General features: G+C 52.7%; 1 protein-coding gene across 7 annotated transcripts in view; it reads left to right on the top strand.

Annotated features, from left to right (window-relative positions):
- GRIP2 (glutamate receptor interacting protein 2) overlaps positions 1-26,186 on the top strand; it is a 96,409-nt gene that overhangs the window by 42,329 nt on the left and 27,894 nt on the right. For 3 of the 7 annotated variants that reach the window (XM_036030751.1, XM_036030750.1, XM_036030755.1), the window contains exon 1: positions 24,925-25,405. In XM_036030751.1, coding sequence (XP_035886644.1) covers positions 24,927-25,405 — 479 coding nt within the window. In that variant the 5' untranslated portion in view covers positions 24,925-24,926. Of the gene's footprint in view, positions 1-9,092; positions 9,219-24,923; positions 25,406-26,186 lie in introns of those variants that run through there. The other 4 variants (XM_036030754.1, XM_036030753.1, XM_028518294.2 and 1 more) reach the window with 4 other exon arrangements.

Genomic DNA, 26,186 nt, shown 5'->3' with positions numbered 1-26,186 from the left:
CTGTGAACTAAATCGCCCCACTCTGCAGGTGAAGAAACTCAGAGAGGAAGGGCCTTCCCAAGGTCGCATGGCCATGAAGGAAACAGTGGAGTCTGGGCCTCAGAGCCACACTGGCTGACTTTGAAGCCCAAATGACTCACCATGGGACCTTCCTCAGTGGCCAGTTATCCCATCTCCACCTCTAGGAGCAGGCGACCCATCTGGTGCATTCCCAGTGTGTGGCTACCGGTCTGTCTGCTCCAGGGTCCCCCAAGGTTCTCAGCCCTCACTCTGCTTCCTCTGCCACAGGACAGCTCTGCAGAGAGAGTGGTAGGGTCTCACAAGGTCCTCCAGGCTGAGCAGCCTTACTTCTCAGGGCCCATCACCCTCCCCACAGGGTCACAGCTCTGTACATGCCCCAGCCTGTCTGTGTCCTTCTCCCCGGGCAGAACCTAGGGTGGAGCCCAGGTCTGGGGAAGTCCGACTGGGAAGAGCAGCAGCCAAGTCCGTCCCCTCCCAGGTTCCAGGCACACACTTAGGGTGACTATCCTGACAGCTCATTGCCTTGCCTTTGCCACGCACCACAGCAGCACTGAACTTGTCAGCTGATGTCCCAGCATCATTTCTGTTTGTCAGCTTGAATGTTCAGTCCGGCGGGACCATCTGCCTGTCTCAATTGCCCAGATAATTGTTAAGGACACTGGCCCTGTCTCCCTCCCCAAGAGAGGTTCTGATGGAGCGGAATGAACACCCATCAGACAGGAGACCTAGGCTGGCCCCACTGTCTGTGGTCCCTGCTCCTCCTGGCCTCAGTTTCCCTTCTGTGCCCCTCACTCTCCTCTCTCCTAGCTGGAAGCCTCTTCCTGGCCTCTCCACATCTGCCTGCTTGCTCTCCTTGAGCTAACCTTGTCTGTGCAGCCCCCGCATTGCGCTGTCTTGGCCGAGGTGGCAGTGACTCACACGCAGATGTGTAGGCCAGTGGGTGGATGAGGTGGGGGGAGGGGCACACACCCAGCAACCTCTCACAGCCACACAACTGGGACAGCTGGAGTCCCTGCAAGTGACCTTGGGGAAGGTCCCTGTCCCTCGCTGAGTCTCAGCACCCCATTTGTAGAATGGGTCTGTCAAGGAAAGTTAGTTTGAACTTTGGAAACAGCTGGGGACCATTTGGAGCCCATGCTAGGGACTGAAGTTAGGAAGTCCCAGGCTGGCTGAAGGTGGAGCTGAATCAGCCCCCAGAGACCCCAGGTCCTACTCCTAACCCAGCCCATGCATGTGCCTCTATTTTACACATAGGAAGGTCAAGGCCAGTTTTGCTCAAGGTGGAGCCAGGACTTGAACCCAGGGCCCCTGCAAGGCCCCCTGTGGTGTTGCTGCTTGAGGAGGGGGTGCTAACAGGCTGGCAGGGGACAGACTAGAATGTTTGTCACCTCTTGGTGTCAGGCTCATCAGGGGGCAGATGGGCAAGGAAGGGGGCATCCAGTGAGTTGGCAATAGTGGGACTGAGGGCTGTCTAAGGCTTTAGGGACTCAGATGAGGCCTCAACCAGCTGGAGGACCAGGAAAGGCTTCCTGGGGGAAGGGTCGGTGGGGCAATCTTGGGGCACTTGCAGGATTTGGCGAGGCAGGTGAGGGATTAGAGAGAGCGCATTCCTGGGAGGCCGAGAGTGGAAAGGCCAGGACATTTCGGCAGGCTCAGGGCATGGTGCTGGGGCGGCGAGGCTGGAGGGGGCAGGCCAGTTCTGGGCACCCGCTGGCCACCTCCCAGTGACCCTTCCTGAACAGTACTGAGGGTGCCATGGAATGTGGGTGCCTCTGCTGTCAGGCAGCAGGCACTGGCCCAGAAAATCTTGGGGGCAGGCCTTGTCCTCCAACAAGTGGCTTCTGCCAGGGCCCACCTGCAGCCCCGCAGGTCCCCCGCCCCACCCCTCCACCAGGACCTTATTGAACTGGGCTGTGCTGGGTCATTCCCAAATTACCACCCTGCCTGAGCTTCCACTATTAGTCCCCAGCTCCAGGGTTCTCCTGCAATAGTCGCGTCCATCAGGAAAGCACAAAATCAGATAGAACTCAGCCTCTCTGAGGACATGTGTCTGTTGAACTGTGATTAAAGCTTTGGAGCCAGACACCCAAGTTCCTCAATCTCTCATCCTCTGAACTCCAAACCTACAAAGACTCCTCACCTACAAAAAGAGATTATTCCATCCTGAAGAAAACACCACCAGAGGTGAACAGCTTCCTAAAATCTGTAGGGGATCAAAGACACCATGTGAGCACTGCCCCAGACCAACAGGGTGAATGGCCACCACTCTTTCCAACCACATACTTCGGAGAGGCCCTTAGGAGCTGGTGGGTCCCCACTGAAGCCACACGCAGACTCTGAGCTGCGGCCTCTCCTGCCAGGGCTCTGAGGCCATGGCCTGGGACCAGACACAGCCCCTGAGACTCTGCAGGGCGGTCTGGGGCAGGGGCCTGGGGCCTGGAGAAGCCACAGCAAGTCAGGCTCCAGCTCAGGATATTGGAGTGACTCTCATCCCTCACGACTGCTGAGGGATACAGAAGGCTGTTCATGAGGTGGTGAGCCCCCATTTGTGGAGCTGCACAAGCTGCACCAGACAGCAGAAGGGATTTCCAGCATCAGATTGAAGCATTAGAGGGGATACGTTATTGGTTTCTTTCCAATGTAGCTGTCTAGAGAATATGTGTGTTTATCATTGATTTCTCATTCCCTCACTCAGCAAACTCTTTTTCCTTACTGTGTGCAAGGCCCGGTCCTGGGCATAGGGTCCAAACCAAAGAGCAGGACAGCTGAGGATCTCCCATGCAGTGGAAAAGAACAGATGAGCAAATGCTTTGGAGGAAAGGCTGTGAAAGGGTAAAGGGGACCCATTTGCTGTAGTCACGGTGGGCTTCTCGGTAGAGGCAGTGTTTAGGTTGGGTTTGAAGGATGCTAGGGAAAGAGGGCTTTGGGCAGAAGGAAGAGGCCGTGTAATGGACCCAAGGAGGGAACACCTGATTCTGATGGTCTGGCCCTCAGCCCATCCTAGCTGGAGGCCTTGGCCAGGTGCCTCTCTGGGCCTCAGTTTCTCCTCTATAAAATGGGATTGGCAGGGCTTTTTAAAGATTCCAAGAGACCCTGCACATAAAGTGCTGGGTACCCAGTAGGCTCTCCATAAATGTTAGCCCCTTCCCTTTTCACCTGAGGCATTTGCATTATTCAGAGGGTAATGCTTGCCCAAGAGGGTAGAAGGTAGGATTCCAGGTACAGTCTTAGCCACCAGGCTGAACCTTGTCCCGAGCTCATTTTCCCACTCCACTGGGCATGAGGGCACAGGAAACGGGCTGTGCTTGCCTCTCCCAAAGCCTCGTTGATCACCAGCCACAAGGGGGCGTTGCTGTAATCAGACTCCCCTATGCTGAGGCTCCAGTACGCCCCTGATAACTTGGATCCTGTTCCCTCCTGGCTCCCCAGGCCGTATGTGTGTCCCACCCTCCCATCATCTCATTGGAGGGGCCTCAGGAGAGCCCGCCCCTCCTTAAATGCCATCCACACTGGGGCCACAGCATTCCCTCCTCTGAAGCAGGTCTCTGTATCTTCAGGACCCAGACCCACTTGCCTGTCCAGCCCACCTGCTACCATGGAGCTCTCTGACCTGCTGTGCTGGTTGGCATCTCTCACATGTACTGTGCATCTTCCCACCTCCCACCCTCTGCCCAAGTTGTCCCCTTTGCCTGGAATGCCCTTCCTGCCTCTTCTTTGAGTGTTTGATTCTTTTGTCCCTCCAGGCTTAGCTCAGATGCTGCCTCCACCAGGCAGCTTGCCTGGACTTCTCCTCTGAGCCACCTTGACTCTTAGCCCTTTGTTGTTTGGGTTCCTAGCAGAGCCTCTTTGGGTATAGTCCTGCCTGCAAGAGATGCTGGTGTTCTGACATCACGTGTAATGTTCTAGGTCCGGAGCAGGTCCTGTGTGAACAGCAGCTTGGGAAGGACCCCACCCCATAGTCACTCGGGCTGGGGAGAGCACTCCCGGTGTGCATTTCTCAGGAGACTGGATGGGGTGCTTGTGAAGATGGCATCACAAGGCCTGGGTTCCAATCCCAGCTCACCCCTCATGTGCTGTGTGACCAAGAGCAAGTGGTTATACCTCTCTGGGCCCTGTTTCCTCATCTCCAAAGTGGGGATGTTGTGGGGATGAAATGAGAAAATAGGTGTAAAATGCTGGAAGCAAAGCTTGGCACGCAGAGTTCCTGCCCTACCTGGCCCAGAAGAACTATCAGCTGGGTCCCTGCATCCCAGTGGCTTCCCCTCCCCTGGCCTGGGCACACAGACTGCCAGGCTGCGCTCTTACAGTCAGTCACTCGCATGCCCTCTTGCCCTGAGGGGCTGGAGGAAGGCTGCGGAGAGGGGTGCTAGGAACTGGCGGGTGTCAGTCTGGGGCCACAGCCAGGAGTGGCCCATGGGTGTGGCATTACCCTGAAGCACAACCCAGCCTGCCCTAAAGTCAGGTGAGGGGCACTGGAGGTGGGGGCAGGGGAGATGTCAGGCAACGTGGCCAGAGTGGGGGCCATAGGCAAAGAGCAGCCCCTATGAGGTGTCGCCTAGTGTCCCTCACCTGCAGCTGGTGGAATCACGGTCTCCCCATTGTTAAAATGGGGACAATAACACCCACCTTATAGAAAAGTTTAGCCACTGGGCAGGGACTAACTGTTCTGGCCTGACCTCCCGGTGTGAGGAGAGAGAGAGGAAGAAGCAACTGAACAGCAATAAAGGGTTTATCTCTTGTTCTCAAGTCCCCATCTCTGCACCCAGACTTCATTTCCGGCTGCCACTCAGGGCCCCCGGTGGGCTCAGGACACAGCTTGCCTGAAGTTATGGTGGACGCAGCCCTGGGGCCTGAGAGGAATGAAATAGGCGGGGATTCAGGCCCCTGCTCTGCACTGGTGGGGCCCTCCCTGGGGCTCGGTTTTCCCATCTGTGCAGCCTGCGGTCAGTTGGTTCCTAATTGCAATGGTCACTGTCACTGGGTGGGCCAGGGTCAGGGGTGCCAGGGGTCCTTTGATATGGAAGACAGCCCAGCACACCAGAGAATGTCCCCAACAGTGGTGCCAGTGGTGCCCATTAAAAGGCACTAAGAAGGGCCCGCAGGCCTGGCCCCATGTAGAGCAGAGGTCATGAGCGTGTGCTGGGCAGTCACAGACTGCAAACCCCTCCCACGGTCTCTGCCCCTTGGTCCTCACAGTGGGGTGGGTGGAGGAGTAGAGGCCCAGGCAGAGTGACTTGCCCAGAATCAGGTAGCTGGCAGAGCTGGGGTTTGAACCTGAGTGTGTCTGACCTTGAAGTCCTTCCTCTCTGGTCTCTTTCATAGTGTTGGTGTGACACGCATGGCAGGAAAGATGGATGAATGCTTTCCGACTCACTAATATGTGCTCTTCCCAACCCCAGGGGCTGGTGCTTTTAGTATTTCCACTCTGCAGGTGAGGAGGCTGGGGTCCAGAGAGTTTTAGATCTGTGCCCCGGGTCACACAGCCACCCGTCCTGTAACTGTCTCACAAAGCCCGAGGATACAAAGGTGGCAGGGCCTTTCCTGACCTTGGAGCAGCTGTCTACCAGCTCGGTGGCCCTGCTAGCTCCCCTAGGAGTCCCCGACCCCCTTCACAGACCATCCACTGCATTGGAAACAGAGCAAGTTCTGTGACCTGCAGCCGCTGGCCACTGAGGCACCTGGCAGGCCTGGCTTTCAGCTACTGCACAGACCCAGCCGTTGCCACCCCCAACCCTTCCACTCTCTCACCGCCACTTTTCCTCTTCTTCCTCGAGGCAGCCTTGGAGGGGAGGCGTTGTCTTTGGAGCCAGGCAGCAGCTCCTCCTGCTCTTGGGCCACCTCCCAGGGGAAATCCTCTTCTCTTCTCCCTTGGCTGAGCTCCATGTCTGAGGTCCTTGCAGAGCCTTCTTACCCCCTTACCATATTTTGCCATGTATAATGCACACTTTTTTGCCTAAATTTTTGAGGGAAAAATAAGAGTGCGCATTATACATGGGCATAATGATCACATGCCTTGGGGTATAATAATCCCATGTATGGTGCACATGAAAACATGGGTGCACATTATACACAATGAAATACAGTACTTTACAGCCATCTGTGGCCCCCATTGCCTGCAGAGGGAAAGCCAGACTCCTAATACTGTTCCCTGAAACTTCATCTGCATCCTCTGGGACCTCGTGAAAATTCGGGTTCGGGTCTAGCAGGCCTGGGTGGGGCTGCCGCTCCTCAGACCACACCCCCAGAAGTGAGGCCTCTGCAGGCTCTCCATGACCTGGCTCCGTCTCCACTCCCTGCTTAGTCTCCTCCCTGGTCTCCTCACTGGTCACAGGGGACTGAACCCCAGAAAATGACCCACAGGTCTGGCTTCCGGCCGCCATGAAAGCCAGACTCGTGAGGCAGGTTCTGGTCCAGACAGAAAGGGTTCTGTTTGGGATCTGACACCCGAGAAGGTGGCAGGCTCGTGCCTCCAAGACCATCTGGGCATCCCGGGCTTCCTGGCTGGGTCGTGTGGCAGAACCTTGGGAAGGGGGGCTAGGAATTTCTGGGGACGTACGGTTTCCCAGCTCTGCTCCTGGTGGTCTCACTGTTGTCTCCTGCGTGTGTCCTCGGGTCGTTCCGTCGCTCCATCTCCAGTCTGACTGCCGGCTCAGGAGCCGCACACGTGTGCGGGAGTTGTTCCCGCAGGTTTGGATGTGAATGGCCGACACCCGTCCACTTCCTGAGGTCAGGGTCGTTCTGTCAGGAGGAGCTGCAACTGTTGATGTCTACACATTACTCGTAGGAAACTTTTAATACGTGATTTTTTTCTATGAGTCTGTTAGCACAACCTATTCTATCATTACTACTTGATTAGTATTTTTTTTTTCAGTCACTGTTACAGGATTTCATGCATGGACGCACATGACTTTTTCCTTTTTTGATGTGTTCCCTCCCATCCTTCAAAGTCAGGCTCCAAAGCACCTCCTCAGTGGATCATCAGCAAGAGCTAGCTGCTCCTCAGCCGCTCTCCTGGACCCCTTTTCAAGCCCCTGAAATTCTGAGAGGCCCAGGTCAGCACCTTTAAGAACAGATCTTTCAGATGTGAGCCTGGACCCACCCTTGTAGCTGGGTGACCTTGGGCAAGTTACTTAACTTCTCTGTGCTGACTATTTACTTAAACCCTGCCTTGCTCCAAAATGGACTAACAGGTACTTCCAAACATGCTTTTGGATAAAGCCAAATGCAAATGTGTTCAGTGGGCTGATGGGGACAGAGGGCAGAGGGAAGACACTGTTTCCTACCCACCTCCTGGGGTTTCGGCCCCCAGTGCCTGGCACAGCGGGCACTCAGAGGAACGCTGAGTGCAAGCTCCCTTATAACCCATGGTGTGACCTTTCCAGGAGCTTCACATCAGCCAAAGTAAATTCCAAAGGAGCAGTGAGAGAGACAAACATGGCGAGGTTTCCAACAGCCCGTCTTCATAGCTCATTTAAATGCATCTGGGTGGAAAGCAAATATTTTCTCATAAGAGGAGGCAGACATAACTAAAGCCTTGCGAACCAGGAAGGGGCTGTAAATGAGGGGCAGGGGGAAGAGGGCAAGGGTCTGTTAGAGCAACTTACATGCCTAGAAGGCTTCAGTCCTCCCTGCCTGGCGTGGAGCCAGGAATGCCCCCAAGTAGCCCTCGGTGCCCTGCGGAGGGTCAGGGTCTTTATTGAGAGCCCAGTCCTGACCGCTGCCTGGCACCGTGAACCACACCCTGAACCACACCCTGAACCTGCCTCCCCTTCTCTGCCTGGCCCAGTCATGGGTCCTCCCTCTCTGACCCACCTTACCATGCCCCCCATGGCTGAGATCTTAGCGTCTCTCCTTGACCTTCGGCCTCACTGCTGGCCCAAGGGAACCTGACCTGGAGCCTGGAACCTCATCCCTGCCCCTTGGGACCTGCCTGAAGTCGCCCAAAGAGGATAGTATCCCTAGGAAGTCGGCAGTAATGGAGGAACACGAGCCTATGGATACAAGGGTACAAGTGCCCCCCCAGATTTAGAGTTTGGATTGTTCTGAGGGTGCTATCGGTATAGGGCTGGTAGGAGCCAGCACGGGTGGCTCAGCAAGGGTGGGCTAGGTTTTGTGGTGGGCACCCCTGCTCAGGAGGGAGCCCAGAGGAAACCTCTGGTCCCTGAGCACTGGGAAGTGCTCTCCCACTCGCTGCGAGACACAGGTTTAGTGGGAGACCTGCGTGTTCCCGTGTCCAAGTCCACGGGAGCCAGGACCTTGTCGGCCTCACTCTTTGTCACACGCATTCAACTGGATGCAATGGGCGGTCGCAGGCTTTGACTCTTCTCCTGGGCAGCATGGAGAGCAGGAGCAGCTGGAGAGCAGAGGAGGGAGTCCATCGGGATCGTCAGGGTCAGTCCGGAGCCAGCATGGAGGAACCCAGGAGTGTGCAGGGCTGAGGCCCAGCCGGGGCTGGAGTCGTGACCACCTGCTCCTGCCCATCAAGCCCAGAAGCAGGCAGGTCCCCAGCCCAGCTCGCTCCCTCTTCCCAGAAAGCTGGGGGGATGCTCCACGTGGCAGGCTGCTGGGCTCATCCTTCCTAAGCTTCGCCTTACAGAAAAGGAGACTGAGGCCTGGGGGAGGTAGTTATACCCACTTAGGATGTCAGTGGGAGGGTCCCAGGGGCCCCCAAGCACAAGGGTGTCTAACCTGAGACCCACAGACACACCCTGGCATCATCCATTGACTGGACTGGTTTATGTCTTGGGATACCGAGTAAGATTCTGTTGGAATCTGCTCTTTAAAGAAAAGTTTGAAAGGTTCTCTTCCCCTTCTCTGGATGGAAAAACTGAGGCCTGGGGAAGGCAATCATTTGCCAAAGTCCCAGGGAAAGTTGAGAGCTGAACTGTGGCCTTGGGGGAGACCCCAGGCAACCCATCTTCAAAGATCTCTTGCCCAGGTTATGCGGGTGTGGGTGTTGAACCCCATCCAGGAGCCAGACTTGACAGCAGCATGTCCCCTTTAAGCAGAGAGCCGCCTGCTGCAGTGGGTGGACTCAGTGCCCAGCCAGTGGGAGATGTGAGCCTCCCTCCCACAGCCCCTCCCTGGGGAGGGTGTGGGAGGGGTTGAGCAGCGTGGCTCCTGAGGGAGTCGGTGGGCAGCAGGGACAATAGCAGACATGCTGTGTGGGCTTAACCGGGAGACCCCTGGAGAGGCCGGTAAGTAATGGGGGGTCTGCAGGCAGAGCGCTCAGGCTGTTTCCTCAAACTACTGCCCGAGAGGGGACTAGGATGGCTAAGACTGGGACTGCCACTCCCCAGAGACCCAGGGCTTGGAGAGAGTGCAGGGGCCGGACACCTGGCCAGGGGGAGCAGGTGACAGGGCTGTCTGTCTGACCCTGGCTGCTGTCCTACAGCAGGGGCTGAGTCCCCTGGGCTGTCCAGCACGGCAAGGGCAGCAGGCAGCTCTGGAGTTCCAGAGGGCAGTACTCAGCTCCTCAGGGGTGCCCCAGGGTGGGCATCCACTTCAGCTTGAGCTGGTAGGAGTGGGCTTCCTGCCCAGAGATTGAGAGCAAAGGCAGAGGTCAGGGTGGTGTGGACAGAGCTCCTGGACCTTGCAGCAAGAGGAAGGAGCCCTGGTTGGGAGGCTGGTTGGTGGGGCTCTGGGGATGCAGTGGGGTGGGTGTCGCACGGCTGCCACATTCCTGGGCGGGCCAGGACCAGGACTCAGGGAAGGGCTCTGGTGCAGACGCAGTTGCCCCAGCCATCTAGCTGTCCATCTGTCCCTCTGGCCTCAGCCTGCTGGGCTGGCCTTCCATCCCCAAACCCCCTAACAGGGAGCTCGTCAGGAGCCAGGACCAGGTAATCCTTCACTCTGTGCCCTGGGACACCCTTGCCAACCCCTTCTCATACTCGACAAACTCTTAACTCTCCCACCTCGCAACAACTCCAAAGGGAGGGACTGTGGTCCCAGCAGACAGGTGAGGAAACCGAGGAGGCACAGACCCGGTGGTCTCCCCAAGGCTCCACAGCTGCGACACAGAGACTTACTTGGGATTGGCACACACATGACTGACTATGGCAGGGCTCCCCGCTCTGCTTCTGAGGGCCCAGAGAACAGAGGCTCCCACCTTCCCACCCATGGCAAGGGGCGGAGGCGGGGTTGCCTCCTGCCCCCACATAATAATAATGCAAGCCGTAATAGCTGGCAGCTGTCGAGATCTTCCTCTGTGCCGGCCAGGTCTTACTCTGTTCTAAGTTCTGTCTGTGCATTTGCTCATTTAATCCTGCCAACAACACTATGAGTTTGGGACTATTTATTCTCCCCATTTTACAGTTGGGGAAACTGAGGCATAGAGGTGTTAGGTGATTTGTCCAAGTCTACACAGCCAGAAGTGGCAAAGCTGGGATTTGACCCCATGTTATCTGCTCCTGCCCCCCCTCCCACACACACACCCCTGGCATCTATACTATAAATGGAGACACTGCCTTTGTGGCCTGTGCACTTCTGTCCTCTTGACCTAAGGCCCAGGTGAGTGAAGCCATCTCATCCTGCCGTGGTCAGGGCTGCAAGGGCAGTGAGACACTGGCAGGGAGTTGTCTCCCCCCTCCTTCCTCATGGGCCTCTGCCTCCACCCGGGCTCAGGCATGAGCATCGCCTGCCTGAACCTTTGCCCTGTCTCCTCCCTGGCCTCCTGGCCTGCCCCTCTCCCTGCATACTGCCATGGGAGAGACCTTGCTAAAACTCAAATCTGATTACAGCTCCTTATCCTAGCATTCTAGGCCTTTCATGATCTTCCAAACCTTTTCTCTCACTGATGACTTCCTTGACCCCCCCCCCTCACCACTGCAGCCCTCACCTAATGTCCTCCCCAGGTCACAGGACCTCATGGCCACACCTGCCTCAGTTGGTATCAGTGCTAAGGCTCTTTAAGAAAAATCCAAAGATGGAGCTTCAGGCATAGCAGGATCCAGGTGCTCAGTTAACATGATTAGAACTCTAGGTTTCTGCTTCTCTTTAGGGGAGTTTCATTTGCAGGAAGACTGTTTCTTCTCCAGAGGCCCCAGTGCTTCCAGGCTTAAGGTTAACTAGCTCTGTGCTCCCTAAGAAAGGGCTGTTTCCAATAGTTTCAGCAAACGCCCCAGGGGCTGCTTTTGCTGGCCCAGCTTGGATCACACATCCTCCCCTGAAAAACCACTGGATCTCTGATTGGCCAGACTGCTCACGTGGCCTCCCCCCAGAGCAGGGGGACAGGGCAGCTGACAGGTGGCTACCCCATACACCCCCCACATTTTGTAGAGAAGGCTGAGGCCTTGAGAAGTCAGACTCCTCAGTGAGCACCAGGCTTGGGGTTGGGGGCTGTGGGACTCACTGCCCAGTCCCTTCTCTGCCCCACAGGACTCCTGCCTGCATGAGTCCTTTCTCAGGCCCAGACCTCGACCATGTCTACTCTTGCCCCTGGGGGTCTTGTTTATCCCCCCATCTAACCCTGAGCCCTTGCAGGAAGGGATGTGACCAGGGCTGGGCACACAGTAAGCATGAACACAAATTTGGCAGGAACCTCCCCCCTCCTAGTGTCCACTCTTTTCTGACTCCAGGCCACAAAGTGGTTTTTGTTCCCAGAGCCTGCTAGGCCTGGGTGAGCACATGCCTCCCAGCCGGGACCGGGAGGGCTGGGGCTGTGTGTTTGCAGGGCCCCTCTGCTGTGGCCTGGGCTTCCCACTCATCTGGGGGAGATCCTGCCACACCTACCTGGGTCCTCGGGCAGGCCCAGCTGCTCCTCCACAGTGGGGTCTGTGGCCATGGGGAAACCCCAGGCTCCAGACCACGGAGACCATGGAGGCCATGGCCCAGAGCCAGGGAGGCCTGGGTTTGCATCCTGGCACGGCCTCTTCCTGATTCTGCGACCTCACACCACTTATTCCACCTCTTTGATTCCCATTCTCCTAATCTGTAAGTGAAATCGAGTTCAGAATCATTTACTGAGCACTTACTGCATGCCAGGCTCTCTCTGTGCTGGACGGAGCAGTGAACAGGCAGACAAAAATCCAGCCCCCTGAAGCTGATTTCCTAGTGGGGCAGAGAGTTAATAAGATCACTAGGGTAAAAAAGTAAAAAGAGAGGTCTGTTAGATGGCATTGAATGCTCTGAGGAAAAATAAAGCAGGGAAGGGAAGTGACGGGAGGTGTTGGAGGTGTCGGGTGCAGGCGGAAGCTCCAACGGGCTGACCGGGGAAGACCTCCCTGAGAAGGTGACGTTTCCTTCTCAGGCAGGAGGTGAGGGAGGCAGCTTTATGGATGTCCGAGGAAGACATTCTGGGCAGAGGGAAAGGCCAGTGCAAAGGCCCTGGGACGGGCACGCGTGTAGAAAGTGCAGCAGGAGGAGAACCGTGCGCTGGGGTGGGGCCGGCAGAGGGGAGACTGAGAGGAGGGGAGGTCAAGGGAGGGACTGGGATGAGAATTTATACACTCAACGGGGTGAACTGAGTCTTCTTACTGCTCCAGGCAGCCACAGTTGGGACATAAAATGGTTCCGTGGTGACTCGGTTTTGAGGTCATGATCCTTGGTGTTGCCGGTTTCAGGGTGGGATGAGGGAGCACAGACTCAGGAGGCAGAAGGCCAAGGCCAGACCTGCGCCTGCACCTCATCTCGCACGATGCTGGGGCCACCGTGGCCCCACGGAGGAGATGCCAGGGCGGGGGAAGGCCAGTGCCCTGGGCTCCACCCGCCTCGTAGAAGGGGGACTGCAGGGCTGGCAAGCTCTCCTGCGCATGCCCATGGCCCCCGGGAGCCCTGTGGGTGTCTGAGCCCTGACGAGGTGGGGGGGCCTCCTGGGGGCCAGCACTGTTTTCTAGGGTGCCCTGCATCTGGGGTCCCTCGCCCCACTGTGAAAGAGAGGGAGCAAACCCCTTCAGGGTTAAGGATGGGGTCTGTTGTAGGGACCAGAAAGGCCCCAGTGCTGGTCCTTCCTCTACGGCTCACCAGCTGAGTGACTTCTTGGGCTTCAGGTCCCCGTCTGTAAAATGGGGTCACCAGATACTGCTCAGTGGAGCTGACCGTGCTCAGGGCCTATAACGTGCTCGGAGCAGGCCTGGCGATCCTTTTCCCTGTTCTTTTTCCTCTGCACTCCTCGGCACCGAGTGACTCAGGAGTCCAGAAATCTATTGACATTTATTCCTCTTGTTCCCCTGAAAAGCGTGCAGAGAGCAGAATGCGGGGTCACCCTGTGGCAGCGTTCGTCTTTCCATGCTTCCCTCCCCCGAGGGAGGCGGGTTGGCTGGGGTGGGGTGGGGTGGGGGGCTGTCATTTCGAGCAGAACCACATATGTCCCATCCAGCTGTCTGCCCTGGTCCACTGTGATGGCCAGAGGGACATTATTTGTGAGGTGTTCCCAAAGGAGCTGGGGCCACCAGCATCATCCCTGAGCCCACCCAGGCCTGTCACGGGGTGGGAGGAGGAGGCAGGAAGGGGCCCTCTGGCTCTGCCACTTTGGAGCTGTGCAGCCCTGGGCATGTAAACCTCTCTGTGACTCAGTTTCTTTATCTGTAACATCAGGGTGGTAATGGTGCCTACCACATAAGGTTATCATGACTATAAAGTGATAATAATTTTGAAGTCCTTAGAACACAGCCTGGGTTCAAATCGTGGCCCTGCTCCTTACAGTGGGAGGTCACTTAACCTCTCTGTGCCTCAATTTCCCCATCTTTCAAATGGGAATAACAATCATGCCACCTCAGAAAGTGGTGAGGATTAAACGGAATAACGTGTACGAAGCACACAGCACGATGCCCAGTACTTGATCCGCAGTCGTATCCGTTCCCAGAAAGGGGACCCAGCCCTGAGCAGGCCTGCCTCGGGCCGGCCTGGGGCGCGTGGGTTCCTGACTGTGAGCAGGAGAGATCTCACAGCAGGAGTCCGGGTGATTTGAGAGGACGCTTATGGAAGCTGGGGACAGTGGAACAAGGAAGGCTTAAGGCAGGAGAAGCAACAGGAGACAGACTAGGTGGGGCTGCTTTGGCTCGGAGAAGTCAGAGAAAAGAGGGCCCTGGGGACAGGCCCTGGGGTTAGCCTGGGAGGAGAGGCTGGTGCCCATTGCTCCCCTGCCTGCGAGTCTGGTGGGGACCCCCTAGAGTTCGGGGGATGCACCCCTGAGAGGGAAGAAGAAGCGGGAGGGGAAGGGGCTGGGAGGCTGCCGGGAGGGAGAGCACAAGCTGGGTCCTTTGGCTTGAGGGCTTTAAAGGCTGGTCTGGGGCAGCCTTAGACCCAGGACCTTAGACTGGGGGGCTTAAACCGGCCCCATTTAGGAGAGCAATGGGGAGGATCTCAAGAGAATATTCATCAGCTTTTCAGGTGTGTCCTTTCAGGGTCTGGATCTCCACTGATTGGGGGTCGTTAGTCAATGCAGCTGGCCCTGATGGCAGCTCTTCCATCGCTGGTCTGGTGTTGTTGCTTTTCTGGGTCTGGAGCTGAAACAGAACAGAGACCTAGGTGTCATCTTCTGTATCTGGCCGTACATTGCTGTCTGTTCAGCTGTGTGCCTCAGTTTCCCCATTCCACTTGCCAAGGAATGTTCCCAGCTTCTTACTATCATACCTTATTACCATTATTAATTAGGAAAACCTTTCTAAGGGACGGGGCCAGGGCAAGGGGGGAGTAAAGGGGCAAGGAAAGAACTGTCGTGTTTCCTGGTTTCTAGGTACCACATAATCTCCTTGATTCCTCTGGCCAGCCCCTGAGGTGGGCAGCTGGCACCCCCACTGTGCAGAGGAGAAGCCCGAGGGTCAGAGAGAAATGACTCCACCCAGATCCCTTAGCCCGTCGGCAGCAGATTTCCACTGAGAATCTGAAGTGGGCCTGCGTCCGACGTCCACCCCTACCCTGAACCAGCAGCAGCCGAGGGCTGTGGCTGGCTCCCTGGGAGAGCAGTCAGCAATGGGCCACCATGTGCAACTGCGACGATTGGACCCCGGGCGACTGGGGAGCCCCCTGCTCCCCATCAGCACATGGGGGCCTGCTGGCCCCACAGTTGGCTCCGTGTCATTTCCTGCTTGTCCAAGTTAAGCTTCTGGGCATTTATTTTCTCAGGGGTCCCCAGAATGTCCCTTCATGGAGGCCCACAGAATCAGGCCTCAGTCAAGACCGAGTCTACAGGCCCTCCCAGCACCTCCCTCCTCCTTGGGCGGGTCAGGGCCAAGGCAGCCAGGCTAGGGGCTGACTTCCTTTTTCCTTTGTCAAAGCTCAATAGTTCCCTGGGGCTCCAGAGAAACAGAGATAATGAAGGCAAATTAGCAATGCTTTCAAGAGAAATGAAATGGAAAAGAAACCCACCCGCCCACCCTGGGCACCGAGTGGGGCTGGGGACCAGGTGTGCCGGGCTGCACTGGGCGCAGCACCTCTCCCTCCGGCGCCCCCACTCACCCAGCCTGCGTTGGCCGGGATGGCTGGCTGGCCTCGCTGCGGAAATGAATCTCCTCTGAAGTGAGTTCTTACTGGATGGACGGACTGAAGGCAAAAGCTCATAATTGCCCATTGCTGGAAGGAGGAGACAGGAAAAAAGAAACACGCAGATAAAAATATCTCTGTTTTTTATGCATGTTTCCAGCTGAAAATTGGTGGGAAAGATGTTTTTGAAAAGCCTTCATCTCTAAGCATGTAATTACCAGGTCCCGGAACAAAAAAGAGAGGGGTGGGGGGAAAGAGTGAGCATGTTCTCGGAGGGAGGGGGACTGGGGCCTGATCCCCCATGGGGATTTCTATAAATAAAGTAATTTCTTCAAATTCTCAAGCATGGGCCGGCTAGAGCCAGCAGTGAGGAGGCGGGGATAAGTCCCCCTTTTTACAGGTGGAGAAGCAGAGACTTAAGTCACACAGCCACGGGGTGATCCTGGCCCGGCTTTGATTCCCCGCTTACCTGCTGCCTCGGTCCCCCGCCCGGGGATGCTTGTGACCGTGGGGTGCTATGTCTCCACTGAACAGGAAGCAGCATTCCTTCTGAGTGACTTTCTGAATGTGGTGCTGGGTCTTCGACGTCCAGAAGTCTCATCCGGCAAGGTCATAGAGGCCATGCCCTGAAATGTACCCTCCCCCTCCCCCCAAGAGTCTCTCAAGCCCTCTCTCACTGCCCACTGGCTCTTCGCCCACAGGTGTCTGAGTCCTGGCTTGTAGCACAGTGTCAGGCCCGCCTGGCTGCTGGGTGAAGAGATGGCTTACAGCCCGAGCTCAACACCAGCAAGAAATTGTAGAAGGAGGGAGTTGGGGCCACTCATTGTTGAGACAAGCAGACCCATGCCCCTCACATGCCCCAAGGGTATAATTGCAACTCAGTCCAGCATTGAGTAGTTCCCCAGAGCAAGACTGGAATGTTGGGGTGAGGAAATAGGGGTGAGGACAAGGTTGGAGGATTCCACAGACACCTCAGGGGATGGGTCCTGGCCTTCGGCAGCCAGCACCCTGCGTCCTTTGCTTCAGAATCCTGCGTTTGGAGATCCCATGGCATCTCAGGCCAAGTCTCTGAATCTTCTGTTTTCACATCAGGGCTCCAACTCCACCTTTATAACCCACTCTTGTTCCCCTCTGTTCACTCTCCGGGATCTCACTGCTCTGAGTTTGGCGAACTTGATCCTCAGCTTCTCTTCCTTTCCTTAAAAGCCTGTCTTCCCCTCCTTCATCCCCAGACTCACAAACCCGGAGCCAGCAAATTTGTCTTTGATCTTCTCAGGACAGCCCAACACAGAGGGATTGTCCAGCAGCAGCATCTCATTTGCATAGGATAAGACAGATTTTATTTTTTTTCTTTATTTTAGAAAGATTTTATTTATTTATTTTTAGAGAGAGGGAGAAAGAGAGGGAGAGAAACATCAATCAGTTGCCTCTTATACACACCCTGACGGGGGACCGAGCCCACATCCCACGCATGTGTATCCACCAGGAGTCGAACCTGCGGCATTTTGCTTTGCCAGATGACGGCCAACCAAGTGATCCACACCGCTCAGGGCAAGAGAGATTTTAATTGCAGAATTGCCCTTGTGAAATACCAGAGAAGTTTGCTGTCACACAGTTGAGATAACCCAATCTTATTAATTTTATTAGCTCAGAAACATCTTGTTGAATCTAAATGAAGTGCGAGTTAGAGAACCGTAATGGGAGACATTATACTTAATGGAGTGTTGCCTAAGTCGTTGCCGGCTGATGTGAACAGGGGGCCTGGGGGAATGTGGGGAGCAGAGCTGCTGGGGGCCCTAGAAAGGACTCCGGGTTTAACTGCTGTTTGATTTGTTGTTGACCCCCTTCTGGCAAGCAAAGGGAGCCTGGCCCTGGTCTGGCTGAGTGCAGCGAGTGAGCGCAAGCAGGGATGGTTTCTCAGTAGACAGAGCTGCGGGTGGTGAAAGTACTTAGGCTGTTAGACCCGGGTTGAGCTGCAACCTTGACTTTAGCCTGAGCCCCAACTCTGACTCTAGAGCAGTGATTCTCGGGGGCAGGGTGTGGGGGGTGCACAATATTGGTCCCCTAGTGGACACCAGCAACTTTTGGAGCCATTTTGGGTTGTCACTACTGGGGTGGGGTGCTACTGGCATCTAGTGGTCAGAGGACAGGGATTCTGCTAAACAGCCTACAAGACAGATCAGATCCCCCACCATGTGGAATGTCAGCAAAAAATGCCAGTCGTGTGGAGGCTGAGAAGCCTGCTGTAGACTGAACCCTGTTCCTGGTTCTGACGGAGCCACAAGCCCGGCCTGGGCTGAGTCCTCTTCTTGACACAGACTGACTCCACTGCTGGCTGAATTCTCCTGTGATTGTTCTCTTCAGAGAAGGACCTGGCTGGGATGGGATAAGTGGCTTCTGCCCCCTGACAGGGCTAATTCCTCTCCAGCCCTTCTTTCTCACGCCTCCTCTGAGAAGTGAGGAGGGGCGATGGGTCCTGTGGGTTAGTTTCGCTGTGGCCAGGAGGCTGGGAGAAGAGTGATCTTCCCACAGCTGGTGAGTGTCTGAGCCAGGATATGCGCTCAGGCCCGGCTGAGCCCTGGGCCCGTGCTCGCAAGGCCAGGCCAAGCTGGAACTGAAGGCCTGGCGGTGGCAGGCAGGTTATTCTCCAAGGGCCGGTGAGTTGGTCGCGGGGGGGCCGGGGGGTGTTGTGCAGGCTCAGGTGAGGCCTCAGGAAGCAGCAGGATACCACAGAGCCATGGTGTAGATCTGGTGTGTAGGAGGGAGGGCCCTCGAGGCAGCACGGAAGCCCGCCAGTTTGATGGTTTGTTAGTAGTCCTTGTCCATCTAGTCCAGTGCTGAGAAAGGACTTGGAGAAGGCACATGAGAAAATAAGCTGGTCAAGGAAGGCTAGAGCACGGGGTAGGGTGGGCAAAAAGTCCTGGGTCTGGGCCCGGCTCTGTGCAGAGGCTGCCTTGGCCAGTGACTTTGCTGAACTGCTGTGAGTCTCATTCTCCCCATCTGTCAAATGGGTGTGATGGGAGCACCTGCCTCCTCCTAGGGCCCCTGTGAGAAGTGAAAGAGGAAAAGGAAATAGTGTGGGTGTGTGTACACAGGGCGTGGCTGGTATACAGCATGGCACAGAGGAGAATCCAGCTCACAGTGCGTAAAGCAAGGAGCTGCTGCAGGGAGGAAGGGCGCTGGCCTGTCACAGAGCAGGCAGCCTGCAAACTAGCTTCAGACTCCTTTGAGATGCACAGAGGAACCCTCAGCTAAAGAAGAGGGTGAGCTAGAAAGGAGATAAGGATGGCCTGTGTAACCACCTCTATCACCTTGGTACCAGAGGTATGGACAGTGCAATGAGAGTAAAAGAAATAAAAAGTGTACAGTTTAGGAAGTAACAAATAAAGCTGTCATTGTTCACAGATGACAGAAAATCCAAAAGAATCCTCAGATAAACAATTTCAATTAATACATGGATTTTAAAGGTCAGAATACAAAATCAACTACCATTATATACTAGCAACAAATAATTAGACGATGAAATTTGAAAAACAATTCCACTTATTATGGCATTTAAATAATGCAGATATCTAGGAATATATTTAATGAAAAAGATGTAAGACCTTTACCTGAGAAAATACACAGTATTCTTGGGAGAAATTAAAACAGAAATAAATGGAGCATATAATATACTATGTTTATCAATGAGAAGACTCAGTATTTAAAGATGTTCATTTTCTACAAATTGATCTACACATTCAATGCATTTCCAATCAAAACATGAAAACTGTAAACCGGCAGAACGAGCATAAGCGGATGCTGATGCTTCCCTATTGGGGCGGCAGCATGAATGGGGGCGTTTTCTGGTCTGAATACCGAGGGCCTGGGTTTTCACAGTACAGGGGCACAGGGAAGGAGGCCCTGCACCTGCCCTAGTTGGAGCTGATACCGCAGCCTAAAACCAGGACTGCAAAACAGGTGTGCCCGCAGGGGAAGGGGGGACTGGGGAAACGTCTGCTCTTCTACCAGGGAGATACGGCAAAAGCCTCTCTGCCCTGCCTAGGCCCCAAGTGGACTCCTGTGAGAATCTGTGGTCTGAGGTTTGCCCCTTGCTTTCGATGGAGGTCATAATTTACACTGCCTCCATGGTTCTAGAGTCTTGGAACCAACAACCTAATGTGAACATTGGAGTCAGAGAAATGACGCTTTGGCAAGCACCCAGGGGAGGGAATTACAATTTCTCTCTGGACCCTGGAGGGACCTGCCTTGAACCGGGCTGAATAACATTCCCACGGATAAAGCTCCACAAAGATGAGCTCATCATCCAACAATTACCGAATGCATGAGGGAACAGTCCACTGTGAGGGAGTGTCATCAGGCAGCGAAAATACCTCCAGAGAGTCTGAAGTAATAGAAAAATAGAATAATAGATGAATGTTGAAAATTTCTTAAATTATTAGAGGTACACAAGAAACAATAATAGGCAAGGAAAAAACAACATATGAAAACAAGAAGAAAACAAGGAGATAAGCAAAAGAATCAAACAGAGCTTTAGAAAACCAAACATGTACTTATTAAAATTAAAAATTCACTGGAATTGGACCCTGACCAGTGTGGGTCAGTTGGTTGGGCGTCATCCTGCAAAGCAAAGGGTTGCTGGTTGGACTCTGATCAGGGTACATGCCTGGGTTGCTGGTTCGCAATTCACTGGAATTGGGAAAATTTGAATATGAAGTGGGTATTGAATTAATAATTAAGGAATTGTTTTAACTTGATAAGGTGTAATAATGGTATTCTGCTATACAGGAAATATGCTCCTATTTTTTAATGCATACTGGAATATTTAAAGGTATAATTTCATTATGTCCAGGGTTTGTTTTAAAATATTTCAGCATAGATAAAAATGAATGGAGTAAACAGGATAAATTGTTAATAATTATTAAAACTAGATGTTGGGTAAATACGATTCATTATACTGGTGGTTCTCAAACTTCAGTGTGACGCCAAGTCATTTGGCTTTTCAAAACGTAAATTATTACATCTGACAAAAAACTTGTATCCAGAATACATCAAAATTCAATAACAGCAAGAAAATAAACAACCCAGTTTAAACACGGGCAAAAGCTTTGCACAGACACTTCACCAAAGGAGATATATGGATGGCAAATAAGGGGAAATGTTCATCATTAGTCATAGCAAATGTGAATTAGAACCTTATTCAAATATGTCTACACATCTATTAGAATGACTGAAATTAAGAAATAAAATCCTAACTGACGTTGCCAAGTGCTGGTGGGAATGCGAGGCAGCTGGAGCCCTCCCCCACTGTTAGTGGGCATGCGGCATAGTGCAGCGACTCTGAAAAACAGTTTGGCAGCTTCTTACAGAATCAACCTCATCCTTACCATATGACCCAGAATCCCATTCGTGGGTATTTACCCAAGTGGAATGGAAACTTCTATTCAAACCAAAACCTGTATGCAGACATTTCTTACAGCTTTGTTTAAAACCACCCCAAACTGGAAACCATAGAAATGTCTTCCACCAGGTTGATGGCTGAACGAGCCGATGCCTCCATTCCGTGGGGCACCACTCAGCAATGAAAAGAAGCAAACTACCAATACACTTAACATCATGGATCGATCTCGAAAGACTGTGCTAAATGAAAGCACTAGACTTAAAAGTCTACATATCATATGACTGCCTTTATATGACATTCTAGGGAGGGCAAAATTATAGAGAGAGAAAACAGATCAGGGCTTGTGGGGCTGAGGTTGGGGGCAGGACTAGCTACAAGGCAGGAGCAAGGAGAATTTGAGGGGGCAATAGAAATGTTCTAAAATTTGATTGTAGGATACACTTCCCAAAACCCATAGAAATACACACCAGAAATACAGAAAAAATTTCTTTTAATGTATACAAAGTCTGTCCAGAAAAAGTCCAGCCATTGTTAATATAATGAGAACAGTTTGCAGGACATCGATGTAATGGCAGTGAAGGAGAGTGGACTGGAGTGCACATGTGTGAACAATGATAATTTCACTGTACTAGTTAATGGGGGTGGCAGACGCCATTGAGTGAGCACATGTACTTTTGTGGCTATTGCATTCAAAGTGACTGAGCAAGTAGAACAATGAATCTGCATCAAATTTTGATTAAGCTTGAACATTCCTCTGTGGAAACTATCCAGATGATTCAGAAGGCTGCAGCTATGGGCAACTGGTGATTGTCAGCTTCATCACGACAATGTGCCCACTCATGCATCATATCTCATGCAGAATTTTTAGGTAACATGTTAAATCATCCAGGTGACTCAGCCCACTGCAGCCCAGATTTGGCAACGTGTAACTTCTGTCTTTTCCCAAAACTAAAATCACCTTTGAAAAGGAAGAAATTTCAGACTGTTGATGAGATTCAGGAAAATATGATGGGACAGCTGATGGTTATTGGGAGAACTATGTAAGGTCCCAAGATGCCTACTTTGAAGGGGACTGAGGCATCATTGTCCTATGTACAATGTTTCTTACAATGGTATTTCCAGTCAAGATGGAGGCATTGGTAGATACACTTTGCCTTCTTGCATAACCAAAAGAAGGACAACAACAAATTAAAAAAAAAAAAAAAAAAAACAGGATTGCCAGAAAATCGAACTGTATGGAAATCTGACAACCAAGGAGTTAAAGAAGAAACATTCATTCAGACTGGTAGGAGGGGTGGAGACAGGCAGCCAGGGTGGAGATGACCTATGGCAAGGCAGTGGCTGGCAAACCCAGTGATCCCACATTTGTGTGTGGATCGGGAGGAACAACTGGGGAGTAAGACTGACCATGCAACCCAGGGTTCCAGCATGGGAAATAAAACCTCAAAACCTCTGGCTGTAAAAAGCTATGGGGGTTGTGGCCACAGGAGAAACTCCCGGCCTCACAGGAGAGTTCATTGCAGAGACCCATGGGGTCCTAGAACATACACAAAACCACCTACCTAGGAATCATTGCCAGAAGGACCCAATTTGCTTGTGGGTAGTGGGGGAAGTGACTGAAAGCTGGCCAAGAACCAAGTAAGCGGCATTGTTCCCTCTCTGACCCCTTCCCCACATATAGCATCACAATGCAGTGAGGTATGTTGCCCCTCCCTGGCAAATACCTAAGGCTCCACCCCTTATAACATAACAACTGCACTGAGATAAAGAAATATGGCCCAAATGAAAGAACAGATCAAAACTCCAGGAAAACAACTAAATGATGAGGAGATAGCTAACTTATTAGATGCAGAGTTCAAAACATTGGTAATTGGGATACTCACAGAAATGGTTGAATATGATCACAAAATAGTGCAAGAAGTGAAGGTTATGCAAAGTGGTATAAAGGAAAATGTACAGGGAACAGTGACAGGAGGGAAACCGGGACTCAAATAAACCATTTGGAGCAGAAGGAAGAAATGAACAACCAGAACAGAATGAAGAAATAAGAATTCAAAAAAATGAGGAGAGGCTTAGGAACCTTCAGGATATTTTAAATGTTCCAACATCCAAAACATAGGGGTGCCAGAAGGAAAACTGGAAGAGCAAGAAATTGAAAACTTATTTGAAAAAAAATAATGAAGGAGAACTTCCCCAATTTGGCAAAGAAAATAGACTTCCAGGAAGTCCAGGAAGCTCAGAGAGTCCCAAAGAAGTTGGACCCAAGGAAGCACACACCAAGGCACATCATAATTACATTACCCACGATTGAAGATGAGAGAATCTTAAAAGCAGCAAGAGAAAAGGAGACAGTTACCTACAAAAGAGTTCCAATAAGACTATCAGCTGATTACTCAAAAGAAACTTTGCAGGCCAGAAGGGGCTGGAAAGAAGTATTTGAAGTCGTAAAAGGCAAGGACCTGCATCCAAGATTACCCTCTCCAGCAAAGCTAGCATTTAGAATGGAAGGGCAGATAAAGTGCTTCCCAAATAAGGTCAAGTTCAAGGAGTTCATCATCACCCAGCCCTTATTATATGAAATGTTAAAGGGACTTGTCTAAGAAATAGAAGATCAAAACTATGAACATTAAAATGACAACAAACTCACAACTATCAATAAATGAACCTAAAAACAAAAACAAAGCAAACAACTAGAACAGGAACAAGAATCACAGAAATGGAGATCACATGGAGGGTTATCAATGGGGAGGGGGAGGAGGGAGAATGGGGGAAAAGGTACAGGGAATAAGAAGCATAAATGGTAGGAACAAAATAGACAGGGGAGGTTAAGAATAGTATGTGAAATGGAGAAGCCAAAGAACTTATAAGTGTGACCCACGGACATGAACTAAGGGGGGGAATGCTGGTAGGAGGGGGGCTAGAGGGTAGAGGAGAATAAAGGGGAGGAAAAAAACAATGTTTCTTATATCTTCTTCAATTTCTGTATTTTTATATTACACAACTGTATACCTTCTGGATAACCCTCATATACATTTTTTAAAGTGGAGAAAATGTTAGGTAAATATACTAAAACACACACACACACACAGATTGCTGGACTTCACTCCCAAAGTTTCCAATTTACTAGGTTCTGGGCGGGGCCCAAGAATTTACATATCTGACAACTTCCCAGGTAATGCTAGGTACCGCGGTCTGGAGACAGCACTTTGAGAACCTCTGCCTTATATAATTCTAGTAATTTACTTATGTTTGAAATGTGTGAGAATTTCTAAGTTAGAAAACCCAAAATGATAGATTTCATTGACGATTAGAAAAAAAGACAGGGAATATGATAGGTGGGTGAAGTGTCATGGGAGATAAGGTGGAAATTGCAAAGTATGTTTATTAAGCATTTCAAAAGAGGGAGATGAAGAAAATAATACTTGAAGAAACAATGGGAGAGCATTTTCTAGAATTAAAGCTGAAGGAGACAGAGTTTCCTGGGGCTGCCTAGAATGACTGAAAATATGGCTTATACACTGTGAAGTGCAGCCCTCAGGAAGAAACTTTAATCTGGTCCACTCCAGACTGAGTTCATGCATGGTCAGCACTGTCGTACAGGTGCTGTGACTCCTGCCTGCATGTGAGAGAGCCCCCTGTCCCAGCAGGTATGCAAGCACAGCCCCAGCTGGGGAGTCAGCAGACCTGGGTTCTAACCCACATTGCATAACTCCCCAGCTGTGTGACCATGGGCACGAGTTGTCCCTCTCTGGGCCTCAGCTTCCTTATGTGTACAGTGGAATAATATTACCCATAATAATAACACCACCCGAGAGGCTGAGCAGATGGTTAAACGCAGAGCAGCTGTGAAGTTTCCTTATGAGGTGAGTGTTCCAAAGAGTATTATTAAGCCCAAGAGCAGAGGTGGAGCCTCCCTTGGGTGGAGAAACCAAAAGGATTGCCCGCAGTGACACAGGTGCAGCTGGTGGCAGCAAGGAACCCCTCTGACAGGCCACATCCATGAAGTGGAAGATTTCCAAAGCAGAAGCGTTGTCTGAATGGAAATGGAGCTCAAGACCTTTTCTGTCCCTCTTGCCTGCAGACGATGGGCCTTACTCCAAAGGAGGCAAGGACGCAGGAGGAGTCGATGTGGCCCTGGCTTGCCGCAGACAGAGCATTCCAGGTAATGAACCCCCTGTCCTCCTTCTTTCTCTGTCCTGGAGGCACAGCGGCTCTGGGTGGGGGTCAGACATCATTGGCTCTGCTACTAACTTGCTCTGTGACCTTAGACCAACCACATAACCTCTCTGATCCTCCTCTGCAAAAAGGAGATACATCACCCAGCGTAATGCAGCCAAGTGCCCTTACCAAGTATTTGCCTCACTTGTCTTGGAGCTGTGGGCCCAAAATTGCCCCATGCTGCCCCCTCACCCCCCATATGTCAGCAGAGGAGTTCCGAGGGGTCACCGTGGTGGAGCTGATCAAGAAAGAAGGCAGCACACTGGGCCTGACCATCTCAGGTGGCACCGACAAGGATGGGAAGCCCAGGGTCTCCAACCTGAGACCTGGGGGGCTCGCGGCCAGGTGAGAAGCGAGGCTTGGTGGGGGCAGCAGGAGGGGGCTAGAGACCAGTGAAAAATGTTCTGGGGCTTTGGGTAAAGCAACAAGGCAGCAATTTCCAGAAGGACCCAAGAGCTTGGTGTCTGTAGAAGGAAGCCCTCAGTGGTGGCTGTCACTCCAGGCCCTGGCTTCACCTTCCCTTTACCCCCAGGCTGACTTGGCCACAGTGCCCCATCTTGCCAGGCCCTCCAGGCCTTTGCCTATGCAGTTCCCTCTCCCTGGAAGTCCCCTTCCCCATGACATGCTCCTGGCAGACTCCTAGTCCCCCCTCCACATTGCCTCTGGGGAGCCCCCCCCACAGGCTGGGATAGCCACTCTGCTCATGCAGCGCTGTGTGCCATGTCTGCACACATGGCCCTGGATTTCCCATTGTTTTGCCTCTGTGGCTCCCTGGGACCATGAGTTCCATGAAACCTGGGAGTTAGCCTCTCCGTCGATGCTTCTCTGGACCTGCATTGGACAGATTAGTGGTGAAAAGCTTGGAACAGTGTTAGGGACTAGCAAAGGAGGTGATGATCTGGCCACTCTGCGGGCTTGGCTGGGGCTGGTTAGGGCCCCGAGGGTGACCCCTGAGACGAAGGAAAAGCAGGTAGACCAGCATCAGGGGAAATGTCAGGCCTGGGTGTCAGACAGGTCTAGGTTAGGATCCATGCTCTCCTGCTCACCCTCTGTGTGACCCTGGACATGGTCTGACCTCTCTGAGCCTAAATTCCCCATGTGTAAAATGAGGGTCCAGGGGACACAA

The sequence above is a fragment of the Phyllostomus discolor genome, chromosome 7 (assembly GCF_004126475.2).
Source record: "Phyllostomus discolor isolate MPI-MPIP mPhyDis1 chromosome 7, mPhyDis1.pri.v3, whole genome shotgun sequence".
Classification (NCBI taxonomy): domain Eukaryota; kingdom Metazoa; phylum Chordata; class Mammalia; order Chiroptera; family Phyllostomidae; genus Phyllostomus; species Phyllostomus discolor.
This window is presented reverse-complemented; position numbering and strand designations above follow the sequence as displayed.